The sequence below is a fragment of the Populus euphratica genome, unplaced genomic scaffold, assembly GCF_000495115.2.
Source record: "Populus euphratica unplaced genomic scaffold, PopEup_1.0 scaffold50.1, whole genome shotgun sequence".
NCBI classification, from domain to species: domain Eukaryota; kingdom Viridiplantae; phylum Streptophyta; class Magnoliopsida; order Malpighiales; family Salicaceae; genus Populus; species Populus euphratica.
Genome location: NW_011499870.1, coordinates 1,538,527 through 1,565,701, shown reverse-complemented (window position 1 = coordinate 1,565,701; position 27,175 = coordinate 1,538,527). Strand labels below are relative to the sequence as shown.

The following is a 27,175-nucleotide window of genomic DNA, read 5'->3' as shown; positions in this document are numbered from 1 at the left end:
TCTAGTTTTTAAAAATTATTTTTAAAATTAATATATTAAAATAATTTAAAAATATAAAAATATATATTAATTTAAATTAAAAAAAAATTAATTTTTTTTTTAAACATGCAATGCCAAATATATCTAAATTTATATATGAGATTTTCAAAAAGTGATTTTGAGAGGAATATTTGGTTAAAAAATTTAGCCTTTTTTTTAATTATTAGAGAGGAAAAAACTTAAAATTGAGATTTTATTTTTGAGAAACATATTTTAGTTTGATTAATATGAGAATCTAAGAAGTACAAGAAAACATGAAATATTACTATGGAATCCTATTTTTTTCCAATTTGATAACGGCTATTACATTTTTTTTTCTTTTAAAATAGATTGGGTAGATCTAATTGAGAATATTATAATTTATTTTTAATTTAGTGCAACAATTGTAAAAATAATTGACACAAAAATATTATATTATATTTTTTGACGTTGGAGTGTGATTATATATTAAAATAATATTTTTAAAAAATATATTTTGGAAACGAACAAATCAAACATGAGAAGGGAACCACCTGTAGAAGGTATTTGCCACCAAATCAGGTGATTACGATTGTGAAGCCCAGTAGGTCATTTATGAATCCTTGAAGAGATGATTGACATGAAATTTGATCAAGCAATCCTAAAAATCAGAACACTGAAACTATAAAGGTTCAGGACTAAAACCAAATTTTCATATTAGCAATTGCAAATGTGCGTGACCAAACAAGCTTCAATAAACCTTGTTGCAGAAACTAAATAGCAAGATTGATAAACTATCGTCTATGATAAACGATGTCTATCACACATTAATCACAATTCAATTTTGACCATGTTTGTCATTGTCACTGTCACCAGAGTATAACTTACAGCAGACAAGTAACTCCCCAACCCAATGATCTCCTCCCCCTTCGCCTGGCATTACATGTACCTTTCGAAATTTTCTAAGTTTATTCATATAATGCTTGAAGTCACAAATTGAATAACAAACCCGCATCTTCAAGGAGCAGCAGGTTCAGCAGAACCCCTGAATACCATTGCTTTACATAAAGTCGTCTTCCAGCTCCTGCAAGGACTTGTTTTCAGATGCTATTTGTTTATTGGATGTCATTTTTTCAGCCACCATCAAACCCTTGTAGCTCCTTATCTCTGTCTGTCTCTCCTTTTCAAGCCTTTCCATTTCCTCTCGTCGTTTCTGCAAAGACAAATTTGAGATTTTTACGCACTTTATAATTAAATAAAAAAAAGGGGGGAAAGATTGGCTCCAACCAAAGTATCATATCTCAAATGGTAGAAGAGCTGGAGTCACACTTTCAAATTTTGCTACTTCATTGATATTGAAGAATTAATATCATGGAAGAATTAATACTTTAACTACATTGAAAAAGAAGAAAAAGAAGCAGCAGTAAACAGAGAATGAGTCATCCTAAACTTTGAAAGCACAGAAAGAGGCACCTAATAAATAAGGCCCTCTTCTCCCCGTTGAATATCAGACAGAGAGACTCCTCCATAACCTGGGGAAGCATCACAGTGAAAGGAGACTAGGAAAAAAAAAAAAATCCAATCCCGCGACAGTGGGTGGATAGAACTGTTTTCAAGGATTCAAGCATTCCTTTCTTTCTATATGCACAAAATAATCAAAAGAAGATCACACTCCCAGAACAGATAGAAATTATTGATCACAAATAACTGAAACCAAACCTTGTGAAACAAGAGGGAAAATGCTAAACTGGAGAATCACTGACTTATGGAATGTCTAAGAATATTTGAAGCAATGAGAAGATCAGATGCACAGCACAACTTGAAACTGAGGACTAGGAATTGAACGGGCACAACACAACCATCCAAGAACATGAATGTGCAACACAATGCAACTCAATAGCCAAAATTGTTGAAAATGGGAAATGTGAGTTCATCTCTTAATATCGAGAGATCAATGATATCAAACCAAGTAGATGCATTGTACCAATATGCAACTGGAATACATTATCTTAATATCAAGAGATCAACTCAATGACTAGATTTTTTAGATACCAGCAACACAGAAACATAATAAAAAAAATAATAGACCATGCTGTTACTGTCTAATATTTCATCCAATCACAGTATGATCGTGTCCTTTTTACAACAATAAGAAAGTCAATAAATAGCTAAAAGAGCAACCAGTAGACTTTTTGCCACACATTTAAATGCTAGAAGGAGATATAAATCCTAGGGGCATTTAAAATGGTGATATAGCCAAACAATCTGCAATTTAAAACTTACAACGTTCAAACATTAATTCCCACAAAACAAAACAAGTTGCAACCAATACTAGTGACTATGAAGGTGATAAAGCTATAATTTTCTGAATTTGATGCTTCCAGCGTTCCCAACATTAATGCCCTAAAAACATAACAGGTTGCAAGTAATGCTGGGAGAAGATTCTATTTGTTTGCACAATGTTTGAGATCAATGGAAGCATAAATGATACTTCTTGGATGTTTTAGATAAACTACACTGGAGGTTTATAATTTCAATCACATTGTCACTGAAAGCAAAACATCAAAAGATCTGATAACTGTTCTTGTGGTGCGTGCAGAAAGCAAAAGGAATGTGTTCTTCCCAAAGGAAATTCAATGGAAGAGCACTTAACATGGTTTAACAATTGACCAACTACGCCTAAACTCAAATTGCAAAACCCAGAATTCAAATGCAATCCTTGGTTACATAACTTTAAATGATAAACCACTGCCTCTAAAAGAAAGCCACTTGAGTACCCAAGAAGACTCTGAACCTTATGGAGACTAAGGAGCAACAAGGTCAGCTGATCTCCCCAACAAATTCATTTCCAACAAGAGGAAGAGAAGGGTGAGATAAGGGAGGAGGAGGCCATGGAGAAGGAAAGGAATCCTATTTTCAAAGTTAGAGTGAAAAGGACTATAAGAGGTTCCAAATAGATCTATTTTTTTCAGGTATAATTCATATCTGTCCATCTGAAACAAATTTGGTGCCATCATAAGCTCTTCATGATAAGTGCACAAGGATATCATGTTCCATGTTACAGCTCTACATCACTTGACCTTAAGACTTAGAATTGGACACATGAGAATGGATAAAACTCACTTTATCTCTCAGAAGAAGCTTTCTCTCTGCTCTTTCTGCTGCATTGACTGTTTCTCTCTCAGCTGCAATGATACATGGTAATAAGTAACCGTTGGAATCATCAGGGCCAATCAAAAGAATTTATAGAACTAAAATAAGCAAAAACTGACAACATTACATCTGGAAAAGCTAAACCACTCCCTACATTTGGTTTTGTGCACAGATAAGAAGAGAAGAGAATTATGAAGTTCCCTGCCTTCTTTTTATGGCCCGCAGGTTTTGTAATAAACTAAAATGATAGGCTGAGATCAAAGATTTACCTTTCAAATCAGGTTTTCTTTCTACCTTTGTTTTGTTCAATCTATTAACTACCTCATTTAGCCGCTTCTCCACTCTCACAGTTCGAACCTAGATAAAGAGTCAAAACCAGAGAGAAATGATTAATTTATGTAATAGCTCATTATTGTTCCAGTAAGTTGTAAACACAAACTACCAAACAAAGGATGTCACCATCTTTGAATTGTGGAAGCCAACTTGACCAACATCCATGGAAGCAGTTTTCTTCAAATTGGCCCAAGGAGTGTAAACAACATCAATGTTGTTCACCTTGTTGCCTGCAGTGTGAAAGAGAAACAGTTTCGAACAACTAACTCATTGTAACTATGCATCCATGTTCAAAACAAAAAAGAATACTTTAATCAAGGGAATGGTTGTAACTTTATATTACGAAACAAGCATTGAGCTTGCTATTAAAACCATGAAGTATAAATCCATAGCGACAAGGGAGAAACTGAGCTAAGTAAAATGAAAGGAAGATTCAGAAACTTTTCCTTGAATCGAATTTGCTTTAACAAGCTGCACACAATCCTCAAGCACACCTTCACTTATATCATCAATGGTCTGACCTTTATGCAGCCTTACATACACATGGGCAGAAGACATTTTGTCCACGTGAAACCTAAAAAAAAAAAAAAAAAACCATCAAGAAAAACCCTGATGACTTCTGGAAACGTCAGACCCCTCATTGCAAACAAAACCCAATCCAGATACAAATTACAAACTCCCCTTTCCTTCTTTACCCTTTTCAATAACATGGGCTCTTCAAAGTTCAAATTCTAAGCATTAATTTTTTGATTTGATAGAGAAACCATCACTCTACCTTGTTGAATTACTCCCTACCCAATTAGAAATTATAACACTTTTCACTCTCTGCTTTGATTATTATAAGATCAATGGGAAAATATCGCATATAGAGAGAATCTTGACCTTATAAAACAACAAAACTAATTAAATTGCAATTAATATCTGACTAAATTAATCAATAAATCAAAGACCCAGATGGAAAAGATTGAAACTTTGAATTGGATTAGCAAGAAGTTGATAAGAAAAAAGAAAGTACCAGATGTCTTCAGGGAAACCATATTTGATAAGCTCCTCGTTCTCGTACTTGTCGAGACCCATAAAAATAGTGTAATCTCCTGCCTCTGGTCTGGCTTTGAAGTAGAACACCATCTCTCTTTTTTATTTCAAAACTCGACTGTATCAAAATCAAAGTGTAAAATATTTATGTGATTAAGATAATGGAATTTAAATATGACACTTGAAAAAAAAAAAAGCCTCTAATTATCACTCGTTTAAACACAAGGGAAAGAATGGAGGTGGTTAATTCAAATTGAAGTTAAAATGCAGCTTCTTAATTGAGAAATTAAATACATATATGTAAAAAGAATTTTACAAAACTCATAAAATAAAATTGTGTGTCATATATACGTGTGTGTTGTGTTGCTGATCAAATAAAAAAATTAAATATAAAAAAATATTTAGATTATAAATAATTATTTTTTATTTTTATTAAATTAACCTAACATGTCAATTTTTGAAATTTTTTATCTAACTTTTTATTTAGTCTAAATTTAAAATTAAATTGTGTAAGAATTGTTTTAAAATAACCCAATTGATTTATCCAGTCCAAAGACATTCCATCTAACTAGTAAAAAAAGTCCATGGATGAAATAAAGAAAAAGAAATGAAATTGATATAAAAAACCTCTCAACTCAGCTTTTTATTTTCAAATTTAAAATTAAATTATATGGGAGTTGTCTTCATGTGACCTAATCAACTTGTCAAGTCCGAAGATAAACTAAATAATTGGTAAAATAAAGTTTGGGAATGAAATTAAGAAATAAAAGATGAAATTGATATAAATATTTAACTTAAATTTAAAATTAAACTATATAAAATTTATCTCGATATTATTTTTAACCAATTCAAAAATAACCTAAATAATTATTATAAAAAAATCTAAAGATAAAATTGAAATAGATAGAGGGCGAGGAATGTAAAAAAATGAGAGGCTGAATTGGGTGGGAGGGGGTGGGGACACGATACAAATAAATAGTAAAGCTCTTTAATAATTCTAAAGTTTTTTTAGTGAAGAAATAATATATGTATATTCATAATTTCAAGGCATATGTCAAGAGTTGATACATTATAATAAGACTTATAAATCACTAGTAAGATTGTTCGTGCTACACCACGAGCTTGAGCTTGAGCTTGACATCATCAAATGACTAAAACAAGGTTTAATAGCTAAAGTGCATGGTATAAGGCTGTAGAGAAATGCGAGCCAAAATAGAAAGAGCATGATTTCATGTTGTTGGAATACATCAAAAGAACAATTTTATAAAGTTCCAAGCAAAAGCGTCATGCTTGAACATATGGAAATGCAAAAAGGCTCTCCACGCTTTTAATGCAAAGGTAAGGAGAGATGCAATCGCCCCATAATCGATTCAACTTGCATATTGTCAAGAAATCAGTTGTCGGGGTGTAGCTCAATTGATCAAGCTCTGTGTTTGTTCCATACAGGTTACTAATTCAAGTCTTAGAAACCTCAGAACTATTAAGGGTTTACATGATCATTAATTTCAGGGCCTGTAGAATTAGTTAAGGTGCACACAAGCTGGCCCCAACATCCATCTTAATAAAAAAAAAAAACAAGAAGAAGAAGAAATCAGTTGCCCTGCATAATAAAAAAGGTAATTGTCATGACCCTTATAGCTCTTAGAAAGCCAATGTTGTCTTTATAAGGCACTTTTTTTGGCAGTATCATAAATACAATAAAGAATGAATGCAACTAATATGAAATAAATGACACTTTTTCTCAACAAAAAAAGAAGAGATAAGACATTTATCCATCTTCATTTTGTTGCCGAAGGAGTTGGCTTTTATTTTATCAATTTCAAATTAGTTGGGATTTTAATGTTTGGACATGAACCAATGCTTGCTCAAGCGGTTGAATAACTTCAAGCCTCTCAAAAATATCTGGATAAAAAGAAATTAGTTGTATAGATTTGGTAAAAGATACATTGATCTTGTCAAACCTGTGAGAATTCTTGAACACTTTTCTATAAAGAGAACATATGCAGAGTATATGAACATGAAGTAATGTCTTGGCATGATAGGGTTAAGAGGATCAATGAGATTAGTTGCTATCCTCTTTGCTATCAAACCATGTTGCTTAACTGAAGTAAAAACTCTACAGCGAACAAATCTATAAAACTAGTTGGTGGGTTTAGAATTGCATACATGACTTGAACATCATAACAGAAAAGTATGCATAACAGATGACACCAACAAAAGCTCATCTCCAAGTGGCACACATCACCAATAAAAATTATTCCTAAAGCATTCACTATTTTTTTTTTAATTTTCATGAACATCCAAACAAAACATCAACCCTTAAATTATCTTGACTAGTTTTAATGGAAAATCAGTTAATCAAAGCATGTTGCTAAAGAAATTCCATAATTCTTTTGATTGACATCAATAACAATGACAAAATAAAAAACAGGAACTAAATTGAATATTAGTTTAGTCTGACACAAATCTTTGATTTTAAAAATAATAAAATAATAAAAAATAACAAAGTATCTCCAATAATTATAGAAAATTACAAAAAACAACGTGAAAGAAAAAAAAATACTCATACATGTAAAGCTTTTTTTTAATCCTTTTTAAGGCTAAAGATATATTTTAACTATTTAATAATTTATGAAATGTCAAGACACCCCCTGAGCAACATGTCTTAATTTTGTTAATTTTAGGGGTAGAATAATATTTTTACTATGCAAATAAATGTGAAAAAACTACCATACCCCTACTTAAACATCTAATGACAAATGAACCCAGAAAAAATACTGAAATACCCCTAATCAGGGCTTTAATTTTTTCAATCGAAGGGTAAAATGATAATTTAATTTTCTGTAAAAAGACAATATTAGCATCATCTCAAGCTTTCAGAGCTTAGAAAATTCATTGTGCAAGTCTACAATGAAGTATTTCTTGGTTCACACTACACTTGTATAGGGTTACTAGACCCAAATGTCTTGGCCGTGACAACCATACCAAACCCAAGCATCTTGGGTCTGACATGGTTGCCAAGCTCAAGGTGTTTAGGTATAACAAACATGTTTGATTTGACAAACAACAAATAAAGAGGATAATTATGCATTTTAGTTGTCAGGAAAGATAAAAGAAAGAAAAAACACAAATAATCGATTACCGCTCCACAATCCAACCATTATCTGTCTACATGCGCCACACAATATAAAAGAGGGCACAATTGCGCATTCAGTTAGACGGTAAATGATTAGATTTGACCACCAGGAAGCGTAATATGTGTCTCCTTAATGGTGTAAGCACCCAGGAAAGAAAAAGAAAGTCAAATAAATGTTTATTCACTCGTAGAAAATGAGAAATTTAAAGTGAAATTACTATTACAATCCATAGTAAAAGATCTCTTAATCTATAGTGATTTCCCCCCACTATTTAGCTTTTGTTATAATAAACATGGAAGGGATATATTCTACGATAATAAGAGCTCCAAACCCTTGTGAAAATCACAAAATCAACACCAATAAAATGAATAACAAACCAGCCTAGAAAATAACTTTGAAGCCTAAAAAAACAAATAAAATGTTCAGGTAATTAGTAAGGTAACTAAGCTGAAGAAGGACCAACATAATTTCTGAAAAAAATGGCACAAACAACACATAAGAGGAAGGGAATAACATATAAAGCTAGAAGCTAGTTATGTCACCTTGATAAAAAATGATAACAAAGGAAAAGTTTATACAGCACGCAACACCAATGACACCTAATTTCTCAGGCAAAAAAAATATGCCTCTTAAATACAAATAACCATCTTTACAATAGAAAATGAATGACATAAAAAGGAAAAGAAAACATCCAATATCATCTAAATTTAAAAGAAGCCAAACTAAAAGGAAGTAATTAACTTATTTGGTAATTCTAATAGAAACCAAATGACAAGTAATAAAGCCTCTCAACTAAACAATGCTTTTCAAATACAAACAATTATCTTACCAATAGAAAATGAAAACACCCAATATCATCTAAATTTAAAAGAAGCTAAACTAAAAAGAAACAATTAGCTTATTTGGTAATTCTAATCGAAACCAAATGACAAGTAACAAAGATGGGGTAACATGTAACGCCTCACACCTTTTATGCAAATATTATTTTATTAATTGTCTTGAACATGAAAAATAAAATAATATTTTTTTTATTTTTAATCAAAATCATTTTATATTTTTATTTATAACGCAACTCTATCATTATATCATATCCATTTTACAAAAGATGTTTACAACACTTTGCTATAATTATATTGTATCTATATCACATTATTAATTAACTTATACAAAAATTTACCTAATACAAAAACTAAGCAAATAAATATTTGGTATCATTATTAGGGTGTCAAAAGAATATATTTGTAAAATCAACAATAAATAGCACATACAATAAACATATCTGCATTCATTTATTTCATTATAAACAAACACATCAAAATAAAACTATACATATACATAATTGTTACCACGAATATTCTAGCACAATTGACTTTCTCTGCTATAATTTATTTTATATGATATGAGAGGAATACTTTTATCTTCATCTAATATTATTGATCACAACATAATATGGTAAAAGAGATCTTCAGCTTATGGAGATTACTTCATTTTTTTTATATGCATTTTAACTTACTTTAAAATAATAATAATTCATGAAATGATTTTTATCATTTTATTTTAACCAAAATTTAAATTACATTACTAAGAGTTTTTATCCCTATCTTTAAGAATTTGTTTTCTAATTATCATTTCTTACTTGCAAATTATCATATTTAGCATTGATTTATCAATTTTCAGTCCAACAACAAACCCAAAATCTGGATGGAAACCATCCATGTAGCAAATCCCCAACTAAAAGCACAATCTCTCTCAATGAACAGGAACTAGGCAAGGACATCAAAAAGATGTGCAAGCCAACACCAACATGTAGATTTCACAGGAGACAATAATCATGTTTCTTTATTCATGGTTTGGATTTGGGGCGGCTCATGGATCACATGTCAAGATTTTGATAATGAAATAACATGTGATTGATTTTAGAAACTTAAATAAAAAACGGACCTTAAAAATTAAAAAAAAAAAGAAATTTTTTTATTTTATTTTGTAGCTTTGGATAACTTAGAATAACTTAGTAAAAGAAAACTCAATTGAATGTGTGCAAATAATTTTATAATACCAGTATACATCATATTTTATCAAACAATATCCTTGAAAAAAATAAATATTATTGATAAAGAATTATTTAAATTATATATAAAAAATTTACTATTAATTTAAATTTTTATATTGAATTTAAATTTTTATATTGAATTGATCACTTTACATAATATCAGTGTTTTGTTAACAAAATAATTAGGTTAAATTGATTATTTAATAATTTTTTTGAAATTGCATTTTCATTTATCTAAATAAATATTATGTATAGAATATTTAAAGGAAAATTAATGCATAAAAAATGCTTTGAATTGTGCCTATGAGTTACAAAATAATTATAAAATTTATTTCGTAAACATACAGAAACAATTAAAAGGAACACTTTTTTTCTCTCTCCATAAAAACAAACACTAAAACGTAATTCAAACCTTGTTTAAATTTTATAGAAAGGCCATGAGCCCAAAAAAGCCCAAACTTTCAAGCCTTTGAACTAAGCTACTTGGCCCGCCAGGGAGAGTATCGAAATCCGAATTCTTCGAATTTATTAATTCTTGAAAAAAAAAAAGAGAGAAAGAGTGAGATTTTCTTTTTCTTGTGCGAAAATTAAAGTCTTGTAAAAGAAAAGCTTAGTATTTTCTTTCACCAAACAGATCACAGACCCTTACTTGCTCCCCCTTATCTCTCGATCGACACCGAAGTGTAAGTCTTTCTTACTGAAATTCAGTCACTCTTTCAAATTTGTAATGGGTTTTTGCTAATAACCCCTTTTCGTTGTTGTTTTTGTTGATTTTTTTCAAACAGAGTTTAAACAATGGGGTCTAGTTCTGAAACCAAACAGAACAGCCTTTTGAGCTCTGGACCTGGCATTCAAAGAACCCAGTATGCCGCCCTTCTTATCTCTCTCTTTATCTCAGTGTTTATTTGGAAGTTTTATTGTAAAACTGGAGACTTTTTTAGGGTTTTAAATTTGTTGCCGTACATATGTAGGTATCCATACGTGACTGGGTCATCTGTTGTTGCTTTGAAATATAAAGATGGGATTTTAATGGCTGCTGATATGGGAGGTTAGTTTCTCTGATACTCATTATCTAGTTATTATCTATGTGATTTTTTTTAATGGTTTACTGTGGAGGTGCTCAGGGTTAATAACTTAAAGGGGGGAAGTGTGATTTTTGCGCTTATTTGTACCTAATAACCGAACCCTTTAGAAAGAATTGCTAGAAGTACTATAATAATTCTTGTTGTTGATATATTTTGTGGCATTGATAATTGATAGGTTCTTATGGGTCCACGCTGCGATACAAGAGTGTGGAGAGAATTAAGCCTGTTGGGAAGCATTCTCTTATTGGTGCTAGTGGAGAAATAAGTGATTTTCAGGAGATTATGCGTTATCTTGATGAGCAAGTGTAAGTTTTAGGGGTTTGCTGCTGAGAGAAAAGTAGATAAATAGTTTTTGCTTGTATTGCTGTTGTTTTTTGTATTATGTTATTTAAATTGTTGGTTTGCACTGTCTAATTATCTGCAGCTTGAATGACAATATGTGGGATGATGGAAACTCTTTGGGGCCTAAAGAGATTCACAGCTATTTGACACGAGTTATGTATAATAGGCGTAACAAGTTTGACCCGCTTTGGAATACACTTCTTCTTGGTGGTGTGAAAAAAGGACAAAAATTTCTTGGCATGGTGAGCATCAGTTACATAAGCTGTTTTCTGTTTTTAAACCTCCAAATAAGAGGAGTGAAAAGCTGTGTGCATTTTATGTGTATGGGTCATTTGTGTTTATGAGTGTTGCAGGTCACTATGATAGGAGTAAACTTTGAGGAGAATCATGTAGCAACTGGATTTGGAAATCACATGGCTCAGCCAATACTTCGTTCTGAGTGGCATGAGAACTTGACCTTTGAAGAAGGTGTTACACTACTGGAGAAATGTATGCGAGTTCTTCTGTATCGTGATAGGTCTGCTGTCAACAAGTTTCAGGTTCTGCTCTGTTTTCCTTACAACTATACGAGTTTAATGTGTTATGGAATGAGATTCTAGAAAAGTAATAGAATTTCAAGTTAATTTACTGGAATTGCTGCCATGTGGGTGCCTACATGGTGAAAAAAAGGTTAATGCTTGATACAAAATGGTTAGCATTAAGGTGCTACTGAGTTGAGTTGATTCTCTTAGGTGCATATATCATTGTTTTATGCTCTTTTAGTTCAATTTGGTTTTTCTTTTTGTTCATGTTGAATTGTCGCTGCACTTCAAAATTTAGGTAACAACATCGTTGTTGGAATCCTATCATCTTGTATGGTGATATGTTTTTGTGGTTTAAAATTCTCTGTACTTTTCCACAAATCCTTGCTGATAAAAATCAGAGTAAACAAGCTTATTGATGGGGTGAAAAAGATGAATGTATCATTTTATGTTGTTGAAACTTGTAATAATCTTAATTGTTTTTGGCAACAGCATTTTATAATGATTTTTAGTGAATAGAGATTTTCTCAAGGGGATACTGTACAAGTAGTGTCTACTAGGATGTGCTGAGCATCTGTGCAGTTGCACACCTTAGGCAGACTTGTTTCTAGTAAATGAGCTTCAATTTGGTAACTGTGGCAAGCTGCTTTGGGACTCCCAAAAGTATACTTAACAGGGTCTTAAACTGGATGGTTGAGGACCAGCTCAGCATCGTGCCTCTTTCTATTGTTGTTTGTGCTCAGGGTCTTGATTTTCTACCATGAGTTAAAGGAAAAAAAATGCATCTAAAGGATAATTACATGAAGCAATGTTGTTGGACGTGTTTCTTTAGTTCTAATACCAGATAATTGTTGTCCAATTTGACATCTGACGGTTCACAATTTCCCAACTGCAGATAGCTAAGATTACTGAAGAAGGTGTAACAATTTCACAGCCTTACGCATTGAAGACGTTCTGGGGATTCAAGGCATTTGAGAATCCAACTGCTGGTGCCGATGGATCATGGTAGTCATCCAGGAAGCAGCCACTTCGGAAATCTTTACCCCGTCACTTACAAATGGGACCAAACGAACATGACGAGTTGGAAGTTATTGAAAAGTCCTTTGATTTTTTTTTTAATTAATGTTTAAAACCATGGCTTGTTAGCTTGGCTTGATCCAAGCCACATCTCAAATTCTGGTTTAGAGTTGGTGGCTGGCTCGTGAGGAAAGGGGATTTTTTTGAAATCATTTGAACCATAAATAACTAATCTTCGTGTACCTGCTGCTACTTTGCTGCTATGAATTATGGGTATTTTCGCTTATTAGTACAAAAAGCAAAAAATTTGGCCATATAACTCGATAAAAAAAGTATAGTATTGGTGAAATAATATACTGTTTCCAAACATGACATGTAAAAAAGTTGTGATTGAGAAATATGACATTTGGCAGATGATTTTTGTTTGGGAACTGCAATATTTTTCAAAACTCCAAGTTACCTCTAAATGGAAACCCTAACAAAACTCGAACTATATGTTAAAATTCTAACTTACTTTTAACTCTAATTAATGTCTAAACTACACCAACACGCAACAACTAAACTTATCTATAATATGTAAATGATAAAAAACTAACCTAATTCTAACACTTGCTAATCCCAATCCCAATCTCAAACCCAAACTCTATGCAAGTTTTTTAACAATTGCATACTAAGTCTAACCTTAATCTAAATTCCAAAACCTAAACTTAAATCATTAATCACAAAACTAATCCTAATCCAAAACCCATAACCCTAAACCTTTAATCAAAAAAAACAAAAACCCAACTAATTCAAATTGTAATTAAAATATCAAAAATCAAGCACTAACCTTAAATTGCATACTCCAAACCCTAATCTTAAAAATTCAATTAATCTTAAATCCAAACTCCAAACCCTTTTCAAGCAACTTTTAACAATAATTTTCTCTATATTTAAGCATTGTTTAGGAACATAGTGCAAATCATGTTCCATAAAATTTTAATTTTTTTATCTTAAATTATATTTTCAGATTGTTTTGATGTACTAATATCAAAAATGATTTTTTTAAAATAAAAAAAATATTATTTTAATGCATTTCTAAATGAAAAACATTTTGAAAAACAACCGCTATCACACTCTCAAACACCCTCCTAGGGTGAATTGTATGAAAACTACATTTTATATATTTTATGTAATGTTCCGTTGTTATCCAAATGTCGATGTTGTTAGTACAAACTATGGGAGCAACAACAAGTTTAGCTACCTCGAATAGAGTCCAAATTACCTATAACATAAGTGTTCAAATTATACATGTTAGTAACAGGTAAATGTTGATTTGAATTATGACAAAAATGATGTAACTCATACTTGGAAAGGTTGTTGACTATCTAGCTCATTTTGATAAAACAACAACACATGTGTGAGATTATCTTAAAACACCTTAATCTCACACCACCTAACACTACAAATAACAAAATTTGATCATGTTTAATATTGTGAGAGTTAAGACAATTTAGTTGCATATAAAAAATTTAAACAACTCATTGTTTGTATCCTAATAGGAGTGGTAGTGTAATCCCCATATCTTGAACTATCGGATTTAGCTTAACTAAAAGTTGAGGACAACTCATATAAAGATGATCCTAAAACTATAACCGTGTCAAAAAACCATAGAGTGATACTAAATTTATTCTTAACATTTCAAATGTAATGCAAAACTTGTCATATTGTTATACCTATAAAAGTAAGAAACATCTCTCAACTTGTTAGACACTCTTAATATATACAATTCATAAATGTATATGCAAACATGGCAAAGCCTTAGCTATATATAGGAATCATGTCAAAGTTCACCAAAAGCATAAGACAAATCAGTGACATGGTTCATGCTGAGATCCGTGAGTAGGATGCTTCCAAATATATTAAGTATATATGGTTTGGTATATTTACAATGGGCCTCATCATCAGAAAGATATTAAAAAATATTTATTAGAATCCAATGACATGTTTAATCTACTACCAATTGACCTAGACAAATTAACAAATTATGATACTCTTTTATCTATTTAACTAGATGTTGGTACAAAGACATGAGTTGGGTCGCGACAAATTAACAAATTATGATACTCTTTTACCTATTTAACTAGAATAGATGCTGGTACAAAGACATGAGTTGGGTCGTGCTCACACTTCATAGAAGATTAAAAAATGACCAATTCTTCTAAAATAATTACATTATTGGTTTGGGTCATATGATTGTTTGTTTTTAATGAAGTAATTTTTAAAATATTTTTTTTATTCTTTTTAGGTTTATAGCCTAAACCTTAGTTGTTGAAAACACATCTTGACTAGTATGTATGGTTCTTAAGATCTTAGAACCTTGAGTGAATTTAAATAATGTAATGTTTAACTTATTAATCTTTTCTTTTAAAGCCTTGATTTCTTCTTCATGCTGGTTCATCTTATCGTAATCATTAATCATAATACATGCTTTCTTTTCTAAAGTATCTTTCTTAATACATAAACATGCATGGTTTTTTTTAATAAACTATACTTGAAACCTAACTTGTATTTATCATACAATATCTCCAATACACTATACAATTCATTATAAGAAAGATAAGATTCATCATATGAAAGAGATTACCTCATTATCACTTTTAATTGCCATGAAACATATTTGGCAATATGCTCTTCATCATCACTTAAGCTAGAGTTTGAGTCATCACTTCATGTTACTTTCATTACTTGTTTTTTTATGATGGTTCTTTTTTATATTTTAAAGGAGAAGACAATCAACCTTTATATGTCTTGTCTTGTTACATTTGTAACATCTAACTTCTTCCTTACTAGATTTCTTCTTCTTTCCATTCTTCTTAAATGTTGAGAACTTTTTGTTCCCTTGCTTTTTTCTTAGAAAATTTTAGAATTGTCTTATGATAAGTGAAATATCCTCCTCCACTTCTTCTTCATTATCATCACTATCAACATGGTGTATGATTTTGAATGCCAAATTCTTCTTTGGTTTCTCTTACAGTTCTTGCTTCTCTATGGTGATTTTATTAGTTATAAGTGATCTAATGAGTTCTTATAATAAAAGTTTGGTGAGGTTCTTAGCTTCTCGGATTACTATCACCTTTGCTTTCCAAGTCTTTGGCTAGAGCCTAAGAATTTTTCTCATGATATTGAAATTAGTATAAATCCTACCAAAAACATCTAAATTATTAGTGATAGTTATCATTCTAGTAAACATACTAGTTATGAATTTATTTGAAAGCATTTTAAATAATTCATATTGATGCACTAGCATGTCAATTTTTTATTCATTTACTTGATGTTTTCTTTTATATGTTATCTTTAATGGATGCCATATATCTCTAGTATTCTTATATGATGTGATCCTATTAAATTCACCTTTAATCAATCCACAATACAAAGTATTAATGGCTTTAGCATCCATAAATAACAATTTTTTTATCACCATCATTATACTCACTTTTAGATTTAAGAGCTGTTATATCATTTTCAATCTTAGTAGGCATATGAGGTTCATTTTCAATAGATAGCTATAAATCATAATCAATAGATTGAAGATATATAATCATCTTAGCTTTCCAATAAGTATAGTCATTATTATCAAAGAAAGATAGCCTAGAGGTTGATGATCTTTCATTTTGAACATTAAAATTAGTGGTTGTCATTTTATTCAAAATTTAAGCAAACTTATATAAATGAAAACTAAACTCTGATATCAATCGTTGTTTTAGGATTAAGACAACAATAACATTTAAAAAGGGTGAATTAATTGTTTCACTAATAATAACAATTATTAAAAATTAACTCAATTAAACATAGTTAACACAATTAACTAATAATATAATTAAAGTGGCTAAAATAAAAAATACGAGGATAGAAATTGCAAACTCAGTTTTTTAACGTTGTTTGACAAGCCTATATTCACACTTCAAGCACCGAATCAGTCTTAAGTATTGTATTCTTTACTAATCAAAGACAAAGATTACAATGTCTTTAATGAATCCTCTCCAAGCCCTTTTTACCACTTAAAGAAATATCTTCTTCAATATTTTTCACCTTGGTGATGTACCTCACCAATGACCAATAATTTTTTACAACTTTTGAAGGATTATAATTTGTTTGAAATATAATAAAACTCTCTAAAAGAGTAAACAATACAATTAAAGCTTATATCTCTATAGCCCACTCAATAACATATGAATTTTTTTAAGTATAATGACTACGAGAATTTATACTTTTTTATAAAAATATGAAGGTTTTATTGCACAGATATGAATATGATTTAAGATTTGATGATTTGAAGTTGTTTTTGCTCTTAAAATAGCTTGTATGAGATATATTCAATTTCAGTATTTAACTCTACAATTAGACAAGCTATATATATAGCAAAAATTAGATGCTTTTATAGCCGTTATTGTTTCTCTGACAAATGAATTGATCAATTGGTTCAGATTGGTCAAGCTAATTTATCTTTTATTAGTCAACTAGTTTATACATATTGTCAAGTGTTCATTCCTAATGAATAAGAGGTTAACCGGTTCACTTGGTATGACTAAGCGGTTGACTAGTTTAACTTAAAATCTAATTTTAACATTTTTTTAGCTTGATAAATCTTGAACCAACTAAATACATCATATAATACATGCAATGTGAAGTGTGTGAATTCAATTTAATTTATGCTATTAAGTTAGATATAAAGATTTATATAATTTTGCACTAAAATAAATCCTTAAGAACTAAGTTTTTATTTGCTTTGCATCTTGGATTTGTTAATTGATTTCTTCGTTTAATTCTCCATACTTGTTGATGATCTTCATATAAATCTATTTAAACTTATTCTCAACTAAGTATATTATTAGTCTAATTTCATTCAATTATTGTCATCAAAATACATAAAATATAAAATATGTGACCCAAAGGTCAACACAAACATACCAAAAAGATATATCAAAACTCAAGCATTTTATTTTATTTCGATTTGATTTATGGTTTTTGAATGAATTAAATAGTGTTTTAAGCTAGAAAAACTTTTTTTATAGAGATTTATAGGGTGTTTTTAGGTTAAAACAAGTTGAGATTTGAGTTTTTGAAATCTAAAACTCTCAGACCCTAACTTCCTAATAATTAAAGGTGGTTGATATTTGAACCAAAAGGCGACGCGTTGTTTGCTCAAGTGAATGATATATTGTTTGCCCATATATATATATATATATATAGGTGCCCATACATGGCTTTCCAAGCCCATATGCGTCCATGCATTTTTCTTCTAAGCCATACCTACAATCTCATCGAATGCACTTGGTTATTAACTCTACCTACAATCTCATCGAATGCACTTGGTTAATTTGTTAAATAACTCTTAATATTTTTTTTTTAATTTTTAGTTTTAATATAAAATTATATTAAAATAAATATATTAAAATGACATTTAAACAATGATTCAATTATAACATATTTTTCAAGAAGCTTATAGCTTTTTATGGTAATATTAACAATTACTTTATGAATAATTATATTAACTCAATATATATATATATATATATATATATAGTAAATTCTCAATAAAAATAGAATATTTATTTTATTTTTATTTTTATTTTTTTTTCAAAATTTTAATTCTCAGATTTATTCATATATGTAAATAAAAATGATGGATTAATTTTTTTAATATTTTTTTAATTAAAATTTGTTCTCACAATCATTATAACTTTTTTTAAAAACATTGCTTCCAATAAAAAAAAATCTTTTCATAGAAAGAAAAGGAGATATACATGAACAAAGAAATAAAGTCTTTAATTAAAAATATACATTTGTTTTCTCTCTAATTAAAGCCATTAGATTTTTTATGAATACTTGTTTTAATTATTATTATTTTTCAATAAAATATGATGATAATAAAAAAAACATGTTATTTTAAAAACAAAAAACATTACATGAATATGAAAAGATAATTTTGACAAAAAATAAATACATTTATTGTCTTTATTATAAATATTTATTTAATTTTTATATAATTAAATAAAAATAAATTAAAAAATATCTCGAGACAACACAAAATATACTAGTACTACATGTCATGCTCGTATGATGCCATGAGCTTGTGGCATACTTGTGCATTATCGTGGGTTTATAGAAAAAATAATAAATATATATATATAGAGAAAAATTGTTGTAATTCATAATATTTTTAAGAAAAAATAATTACAAAGCTAATTTCTTAATCAGCTTAATATTTAAAAAACAAAATGAATAAAAAAAATCACTTAATCAGCTTAATATTTAAAAAACAAAAATCATAAAAAAATCATAAAAAAAATCATGTGAGAAAACACTGTAGCAATCTATAATGTTTTAAAGAAAGAAACTAGGAAGCTAAATTCTTAATCAGCTCAATATGAAAAAATAAAATAAAAAAAAAAGATAGAAAACTATGCAAGGAAACACTATAGCAATTTACAGTATTTTATGAGAAAATCTACATAATTTATAGTATTTTATGAGAAAATCTATATTTTTAATTCTCAACCAGTTTAATATTAAAAATAATAAAATTAATAAAAACAATTTAAAAAAAATCATATGGAAAAACATTGTAGCAATTCATGATGTTTTAAAGAAAAAAACTATGAAGTTAAATTCTCAACTAGCTCAATATGAAAAAAAAAATGACAAAAATAATTCTAAAAAAAAAAATCATAAAAATACTATGTGAAGAAACACTATAGCAATCCACAGTGTTTTAAAGAAAAAAACTACAAAACTAAATTCTCAACCAGCTCTATATTAAAAAAAATATAAAAAAAATCTAAAAACAAAGCAAAAAAATGCTCCATATTAAAAAAATTAAAAAAAAAATTCTAAAAACAAAGAAAAAAATGAAAAAAAAATGTAAAAAAAGTTAAAACTGAATTTTCGATGATCTCAATATTAAAAAAAATGACAAATATAATTTTAAAAAAATATTGGTAAACATTATAGCAAAACAAAAACCATATAGAGAAACATTGTAACAATCTCTAGTATTTAAAAAAAAATTATAAATCAAAATTCTTAACCAACTTGATTTAAAAAAAAAATTGACAGAAATATTTTAGAAAAAAAATTCATAAAAAAAACTATGTAGGGAAATATTGTAATAATCTATACATTTTTTTGACATGTAGGGAAATATTGTAGTAATCTATACATTTTTTTAAAAAAACTGCATAACTGAATTTTTAACCAATTCAATATTAAAAAAAAAAATTGACAAAGATATTTTAAAAAAAACAATATTGGAGGAAAAAAAACATATAAAACCCAAAAAACAAAAAAATATGAGAAAAAAGGAAGCTTTTTAGAATATTAATTAATTATTCTAATTTGTATTTGTAAGGAACCTTGCAATACTTTTTCCACGTTTTTTAGACGCTTTTTAATACGCTTTTTAGAGCATTAGTTAATTATTCTAATTTGTATTTGTGGGGAATGCGAATTCGACACCATCAATCGAAAATGAAATTGAAAAGAGACATAAGCTTTCCAGCTGCAAAATGGGCCTACATGCTAAATGATTTTATCAAGGAAAGCTCCATTTGTGGGAAACTTACGTTCAAAGCATCTACCATCCCATTAATTATTTCAAAAGAAAACTGAAACTCTTTACGCTTGCTTTAATCAACTTTATCCATTTGTTCTATGTCACCTTCAATTAATTAACTGTTCTATGGCTCTTGAAATCATAGCACACTATGCTGCTGTGTACTTGCAAAGGTTCTCAAAACCCATATATTCATGCCGCTCCATCATTCCAATCGTTCTTGTTATGCCAACCCCACCTACCAAATTGAAGTAAAAAAGGGTCTTCAGGATCTGAAAATTACTTTACCATGCTGAAAAGAGGAGAAGGCAGCTCCTAACAGCCTCAAATTATAAATTTACTGAATCTTACCTAGTGCTATGGCACTGATAAATATTGTGAAGGCTAGCACAAAGATGATGAGGGATGCCCTTCCAGATAGAGTGATAAGTTTTGTGATGATATTTTGACCAATAAAGGCAGCAATGATGGCCACAGCAATAAAGTAGAGAGCTGCAATGCCAATTGCATAGAGTATATTTGAGTGCTCAGCATTCTATGACTTGTGAGAAGAACATGGATATTTTTGATGAATTGTAGGTGCAGGGGGACACTAACTCACCATAAGGTACAGGAAAACGATCCAAGAGATAATATTCTACTACAGACATTGATGAAGAGAACAACATCCCGAAGGTGGCTGTGCCACTCGTTACCTGGGCAAGGATTGCGTAGTTAGGTGCTAGGGCTAATGGTCCAACGTTGATATATATATATATATATATATATATATATATATGTCGCTACGTAGTTACATTTGCAAGGATGTTCTGTTAGAAATAAAGAAATGTGCACAAACCTGAGGAGGGATTCCCATTTCCAAAAACAATGGACCCATGATAAATCCTCCACCTATTCCAAGCAGGCCACCCACTATTCCAGCCACCACACCACAGGCAGAAAACATGAGCAAGCGGTGCACTTGCCAATCCATGATTTCATCCCCCTTGGATGAAATTCTCCGTCTTCCCTTGTACAGACCGATGGCCTCGTAAAGAAAGACTCCGATGGAAACTGGAATCTGTTAAAACATGGAAAGCATCCTTCAAACCGGATATGAAATAAAATCAGAAATCAAGATGATTTGCACCAACAGAACATGTATACCTGCAACAAGTTTAATACCCAGAAAGTTGTTGAACATGTGGCTGTATAGTTCTGTTGCCAAGGAGATGACAACTTTTAGTTTATTATAAAGAGAAATATGGTATGATACAATGATTTTGGACAAGAAAGGAAATAAAACCTTGGCAATCTGAACAGCAAGGTATGACACCCAAACAAAAACAAGAAGTCCAAGTTCCTTCCAATAAATATTCTGAAGTATGGTAACCTGCATTAATTATTCACCTATGTTAATCACAAAACAATAATGTCCTGGCTCATTTTCCACGGTAAACCAACCTTCAATACCTTGCTAGCCTTTGGAGGATTGTTGCCTTGTCCATCTGGAAGAGGTTTGTATTCAACTTCCTCACTACCACCTGCTACAACATAACAGTTCACACATGTTAACTTCAGAGGAATGGACAGTGAGCTAGAATTGCTTTAAATAGATTCGCAAGACTTGAAATCAAACTGCAGACTATCTCACCAGTTGACTCGAAAAGCTTAGCAGCATCCTGAAATCAAAATCAAGTGAGAGTAAAAAGTATAAAATTGGTTAATTTTTGTTATTTGTGGCTGATATATAAGGTTAATTATGAGGCATAAAACCATTGGTATATAGAATTTCCAGGGTGTCCATACTATAAATGCTCCAGATCATAACAACAAGCAAAAAAAGCATACACACTACCTCTTTCAATAAGGTTTCTATTTTCCATATATCAAGACCCTTGAAAAATGCCTTCACTGATGTCCCTGAAAACCACCACAAGCAATCAAGGGTGTTAGTAAAAGAGGAAATTATGGTAATCAGAACTTCAATGCAACTAACATTACCTATGCACAGAATTATTAGGGCAACTGTGATCACCCAATCAGGAAATATCACATTGAAAGTGACACCTATGCTAATCCCCAGCATGAGCATTGGCTGAATAAGGAGCACCAGATCATAGTCAATCACAGGCAAATCAAGTGTTGGATGCCTTAGTCGAAGGTTATGGTAAACCGTTGAGACTGCTGCTCCCATGATTATACCTGAAAAAAGTAAACGCAGTCTAAGATATAATTGATTACACTCACTCTCAGCACCTTCCGTTGCAATCAGCAACTAGCTTCTTGTTCCCATAAAAAAAAAAAAAAAACAGCGTTTTGAGTCTGAATCCAAGCCAACTGCCTCAGGCAATAGATGAATCCAGCTTAGACCAACAAAATCAAAGGTTCAAAAGGAATCGAATGTATATCATTGTGCATTTCCCAATTAAAGATTTCAGTGAGATACAGAGAGGTCCTATCAAAAGAAACTTTAGACATTACATTTTGATATAGCTGTTGCTGATTTTGGATCAAACCCAATAATCAGGATCAGCATGGGAACGAAAATGCCGCCACCACCAACACCACCTACACTTCCAAATGCTGCTCCAAAGAATCCAATTATAGTACCAATAACAGCTTGCCAACTAAAACTTAGTTCCTGCATGAGAAAAGAAAATGATGGATAGAGTTGTTATATATGCCAACAGAGATTCTTCATGCAAGATAATACATCAAAAACCAATCACTGTATTTGATAGAAACAAAATCAAGTTTTTGAGTTACCGGCCAAACATGTTGATAACCAGATTCATCAGACTGCCATAAGAAACTAATGATTTTCACAAGGTAATTAGGCTCGAGTTCTTCTGCTTCACTCAATCTAGACACTTCATGTTTTATGCTTCTTTCAGCAGAAATAAACACAGAAGCTAACATGAAAATGAAGAAAAGTATTGCTGATGGTCTCAAAGATAAAAATCTGGCTCCAAGAAAAGCCATCAAACAAGAACCTCTCTGCTTCTGTGTGTCTTAGCAATGCGAGGCAGTATGAAACAGTGAGAAAAAAAAAAAAGAGAAGAAAAACACTACCAAAATTTGCAGAGAAGATTTTGGAGAGTACAATTGAAGGCTGGAAAGGTAATCAAAATGTTTTCTTTTTTCTCAAGAGAAACTTAGCTGACACAAGATTCAAGACAACTACACGTTTATGGGAGACAAGACAAGACTGTACAGGGCAAAATTATTATGATCCTCTCAATTTTTTTTAATTATTCTTTATATATATATATATTGGGTTAAGGCATAATTTAAATTTTAATTAAAAAATAAAAATATCTATACATGTAATATTATTATTTTTAACAGAAAAATTAAAGGATATAAAAAAATTATTCTTCGCTTGTACCTATCATACCCTGAATTACAATAATAATTTATAATGTATTTTTAAAATTTTTTTATTTATTTAATATTTTAATTTAAAATTGATTAAAAATTAAGTATAACTCAAATTACCTCGATTTACAAGTTTGGTAATATATATATTAATTAAACTTGATTTTGTAAACATTTATCTTTTTCCTCACATAATTAGAAAAAAATAATGTTTTAAAAAAATCATATTATTAAACTTTAAAAAGTTTATGAATTCGTTTACAGGTTTGGCTGATTGACATGGTTCATGAATCTGATAAATTTATTTATTTTTTTGTTAATTTTTTATATAAATAATAAGTTAATTGAGAATTTGGTTTTATAATTAGTTTTATCTTGCTGGTCAACTTCTCTAAATTTTGTTGACTCTTGGGATAAAAAAATAATTTTATTGTATAAAAAAATTAAAAAATATATATACACCTCCAAACAATTTTTTAATGATTATTGAGCCTAGTGAAAAAACTTAAACACGCCTAAACCAAAAACTTAAATTTAAGTCTCTAAAAAGTAAAAAAATAATTTTATTATCATAACCCATAATAATCTGTATTTAGAACTATAGTAAAATCTCCATATTATTTAACTTTTTTTTAAAAAAATATTGTTGTGCAAAGTAAAAAAATAATTTTATTATCATAACTCATAATAATCCGTATTTAGAACTATAGAAAAATCTCCATATTATTTAACTTTTTTTAAAAAAAATATTGTTGTGGTGATGTTTTCTAAAGAATTAATATTAATAAATATAGTTGAGACTAGCTATTTTTATTTTTTAGAAAACGCTCTTTCCATATTAAATTACAAATCCAAAGCTAAAATTTCAAACCCTAAATTTAAAATCCAAACCTTGGTATCTCAATCCCAAATTAAAAAATGGTATGCTTTGTCAAAAATTACTAAATCAAATATAACCCTGCTGATAAATAATGCTGGAATTGTATATCTATAAAACACTCTATTATTAATAAAAAAACTAATAAAATTAAAAGTATAAGGATATTATGGTTTTTATAAAGTCTTCTGATGTAAAAAATATGAAGATCATTTTAAATGATATAAAAATTGAACGAAATAAAAAAATCCAACAATATTCTGTCATAAGAGTTTTTAAGATTTAAAAAATAATTATAAAAAAAATCTTATTTTTAATAAAAATAAATAAATATGTAGACTTTTATATTGTGTTTTCTGACATAAAAGAATTCTAACTATAAATTAATATACTGTATAATTGTTTGAAGGTTTATTTATTTATTTATTTATTATTGCGAAAGATACAATTGGGGATAACGTAGTTTCAGGTATTGAAAGGGACAAAATACAACCGTTGATGAAGACTTTTCCACTTGTGTTCCCACTCATTAGCAAGACGTGACGACATCATTAGTAGTCACCATCCGTTGAAAGTGATTCCCCACCACTTAGCCTTCTTGAAATTATTAACATCAATGATAGAAGTGGCAAGGGGCAGTTTTGCAAAATATTATAAAGTTTTTTTTTATTATTATTATAACATTTTTATTTTTTTTCTTCTACAAACTAGTAACATCAATGATAGAAGTGGCAAGGGGCACTTTTGCAAAATATTATAAATTTTTTTTTTTTATTATTATAACATTTTTATTTTTCTTCTTCTACAAACTACATAGTTATTTTCATAACCCAATTTTGGGTTTCCAAAATATATTTTATGTAAAAAATATATTTTTTTGAAATATTTAAAAATTAAAAAAATCATAAATTTAAAATTCAAAAATATTTTCAGGACATAAATAAGTGAGCTTTCGAGATGTAACATATTAAAACACTAAAAAAATAATCAGATTAAAATATTGTTGATGAAATAGGCTAAAAATGCATAAATTGAAAGTTAGATGACTAGATTGAATCAAATAGAAATGGTTGAGAACTTATTTGCATCAATAAAGGGTCTAATTGAAGAAAAAAAATAAGAATTTGAGATCAAATTCAAAAAAGATATTGCAAATCCTCACAAACTAGAAAAATAATTAAGTTATGGACTTACTTGGGCTTTAGATGGGCCAATTGATTTAATTAAGGGTTTAATCGAAATAAAAATTAAGCTTGAAAGTCAATTTAGCCAAAATTTGAAGAGTTAATTAAATTTAATGGCTTAATTAAACTTTTAATGAGTTTAATTGACTTAATTAAGGATTTAATTGAAGCAAAATTAAGTTTGAAAGTCAATTTGACCAAATTTGAAGGAATTAATTAAATTTAAAGTTTTAATAAAAATTTAAATGGGTTCAATTAATTTAATTAAGGTTTTAATGAAAGTAAAATTAAGTTTTGAAAGTCAATTTGGCTAACATTAAAAAAATTAATTAAGTTCAAGGGTTTAATTAAACTTTTAATGTGTTTAATTGATTTAATTAAGGATTTAATCAAAGCTAAATTAAGTTTGAAAATCGATTTGGATCAAATTGAAAAAGTTAAATAAATTCAAGAACTTGATTAAATTTTTAATGAGTTTAATTGACTTAATTAAGGAATTCATTTAAGGAAAATTAAGTTTGAAAGCTTATTTGACCAAAATTAAAATAATTAATTAAATTCAAAGGCTTAATTAAACTTCTAAATGATTTAATGGAATAAATTAAAAACTTAAATTGAGTGAAGATTCAATTTGGAGGTCTAATTCAGGTTAAAATAGAATATCTAAAATTACAATCGAGAAGTTTGATATTACAACTAATAATTCATAATTTCCTAGTCTACACAAAAACAACAATTAATAATTACTCTTAGCGAGCTTGTAAGTTACTTGTAACAAAATCAATAATATTTACTAAGTTAATATATTATGTAACACTGAAAGAAAATAATAACTTTTCTTCTAGAAAATAATAACTTTTCTTCTAGATAATATTTAATCCATTCTTTATAATAATCCAAATTTCTTTTTACATGGAATTATCCAACCTTAAATAAACTCATGATACCATTTTCATAATAAAACTAGTATTACAATACTCTCTTTTAAATGTTTATTGCTTCAGCATATCCATCTTAGTTACCAATCAATTCAATATTTACATTTGAAAATCAATAATTTGGTTTCCTTAAACAATCTAGCTAACCCATCTTGGTTGCTAATTAATTTGAAATTCCCATTCGAAAGCTAATATTTTGGTATTTCTTAAAGAATATTAGTCAACCCGATCAATCTATCTTGACTGTCAATCAAGTTGACATTCCTATTCGAAAGCCAATGGTTAATTACCAACCAATTCAGTCAACCCATCTTGGTTGATAATCAATTCAGCTTTTTTATTTGACAACCCATCTTGGTTGATAATCAATTCAGCCTTTTTATTTGGAAGGAAGCCAGTAAATTGATATTCCTCAACAAATACCAATCAATCTAGTCAACCCATCATGGTTGCCATTTAATTCAACATTCCTATTTGGAAACCAATAATCAAGTATTACTTACTGAATACCAGTCAATTCGATCAACTTATCTTGGCTAACAATCAATTCGG

At 29.3% G+C, this 27,175-nt stretch overlaps 3 protein-coding genes across 6 annotated transcripts; 1 reads left to right on the top strand and 2 right to left on the bottom strand.

The window, feature by feature from the left end:
* Positions 1-691: 691 nt before the first annotated feature.
* LOC105127133 (coiled-coil domain-containing protein 25-like) lies at positions 692-27,175 on the bottom strand. Of its 4 annotated transcripts, none has more exons than XM_011028284.1 (8): positions 27,165-27,175; positions 16,512-16,517; positions 4,499-4,631; positions 3,930-4,057; positions 3,610-3,713; positions 3,420-3,507; positions 3,121-3,182; positions 692-1,210 (listed from the first exon to the last, which is right to left on the bottom strand). In XM_011028284.1, the coding sequence occupies exons 3-8, from the start codon at positions 4,609-4,611 to the stop codon at positions 1,058-1,060; spliced, it is 648 nt and encodes a 215-aa protein (XP_011026586.1). In that variant the 5' UTR covers positions 4,612-4,631; positions 16,512-16,517; positions 27,165-27,175; the 3' UTR covers positions 692-1,057. The 4 variants fall into 4 exon arrangements, with proteins under 4 accessions (XP_011026586.1, XP_011026584.1, XP_011026583.1 ...); XM_011028282.1 differs by lacking the exons at positions 16,512-16,517; positions 27,165-27,175 and adding exons at positions 18,179-18,183; positions 26,914-26,925; XM_011028281.1 differs by lacking the exons at positions 16,512-16,517; positions 27,165-27,175 and adding an exon at positions 22,960-22,972.
* On the top strand, positions 10,253-12,956 carry LOC105127134 (proteasome subunit beta type-4-like). Its single transcript, XM_011028285.1, has 7 exons — positions 10,253-10,388; positions 10,493-10,568; positions 10,677-10,753; positions 10,966-11,095; positions 11,215-11,374; positions 11,486-11,671; positions 12,549-12,956. Exons 2-7 carry the CDS (start codon positions 10,501-10,503, stop codon positions 12,660-12,662), a joined length of 735 nt encoding a protein of 244 aa, XP_011026587.1. The 5' UTR covers positions 10,253-10,388; positions 10,493-10,500; the 3' UTR covers positions 12,663-12,956.
* Positions 20,212-23,459, bottom strand: LOC105127135 (uncharacterized). Its single transcript, XM_011028286.1, has 12 exons — positions 23,013-23,459; positions 22,728-22,887; positions 22,248-22,448; positions 22,102-22,166; positions 21,898-21,925; positions 21,717-21,790; positions 21,550-21,636; positions 21,411-21,461; positions 21,103-21,324; positions 20,866-20,959; positions 20,616-20,756; positions 20,212-20,502 (listed from the first exon to the last, which is right to left on the bottom strand). The coding sequence occupies exons 1-12, from the start codon at positions 23,226-23,228 to the stop codon at positions 20,414-20,416; spliced, it is 1,428 nt and encodes a 475-aa protein (XP_011026588.1). The 5' UTR covers positions 23,229-23,459; the 3' UTR covers positions 20,212-20,413.

Coding starts and splice junctions, on each gene's coding strand:
- LOC105127133 (XM_011028284.1), bottom strand. CDS start 4,611: ATGGTGTTCTACTTCAAAGCCAGACCAGAGGCAGGAGATTACACTATT. Junction 4,058..4,498: donor GGTTTCCCTGAAGACATCTG/GTACTTTCTTTT, acceptor TTTTTTTTTTAG/GTTTCACGTGGACAAAATGT. Junction 1,211..3,120: donor AGCTTCTTCTGAGAGATAAA/GTGAGTTTTATC, acceptor TTGTCTTTGCAG/AAACGACGAGAGGAAATGGA.
- LOC105127134 (XM_011028285.1), top strand. CDS start 10,501: ATGGGGTCTAGTTCTGAAACCAAACAGAACAGCCTTTTGAGCTCTGGA. Junction 10,569..10,676: donor CCTGGCATTCAAAGAACCCA/GTATGCCGCCCT, acceptor GTACATATGTAG/GTATCCATACGTGACTGGGT. Junction 10,754..10,965: donor AATGGCTGCTGATATGGGAG/GTTAGTTTCTCT, acceptor GATAATTGATAG/GTTCTTATGGGTCCACGCTG.
- LOC105127135 (XM_011028286.1), bottom strand. CDS start 23,228: ATGGCTTTTCTTGGAGCCAGATTTTTATCTTTGAGACCATCAGCAATA. Junction 21,325..21,410: donor GGGTATTAAACTTGTTGCAG/GTATACATGTTC, acceptor ATGTTTTAACAG/ATTCCAGTTTCCATCGGAGT. Junction 20,960..21,102: donor AAATGGGAATCCCTCCTCAG/GTTTGTGCACAT, acceptor ATCCTTGCCCAG/GTAACGAGTGGCACAGCCAC.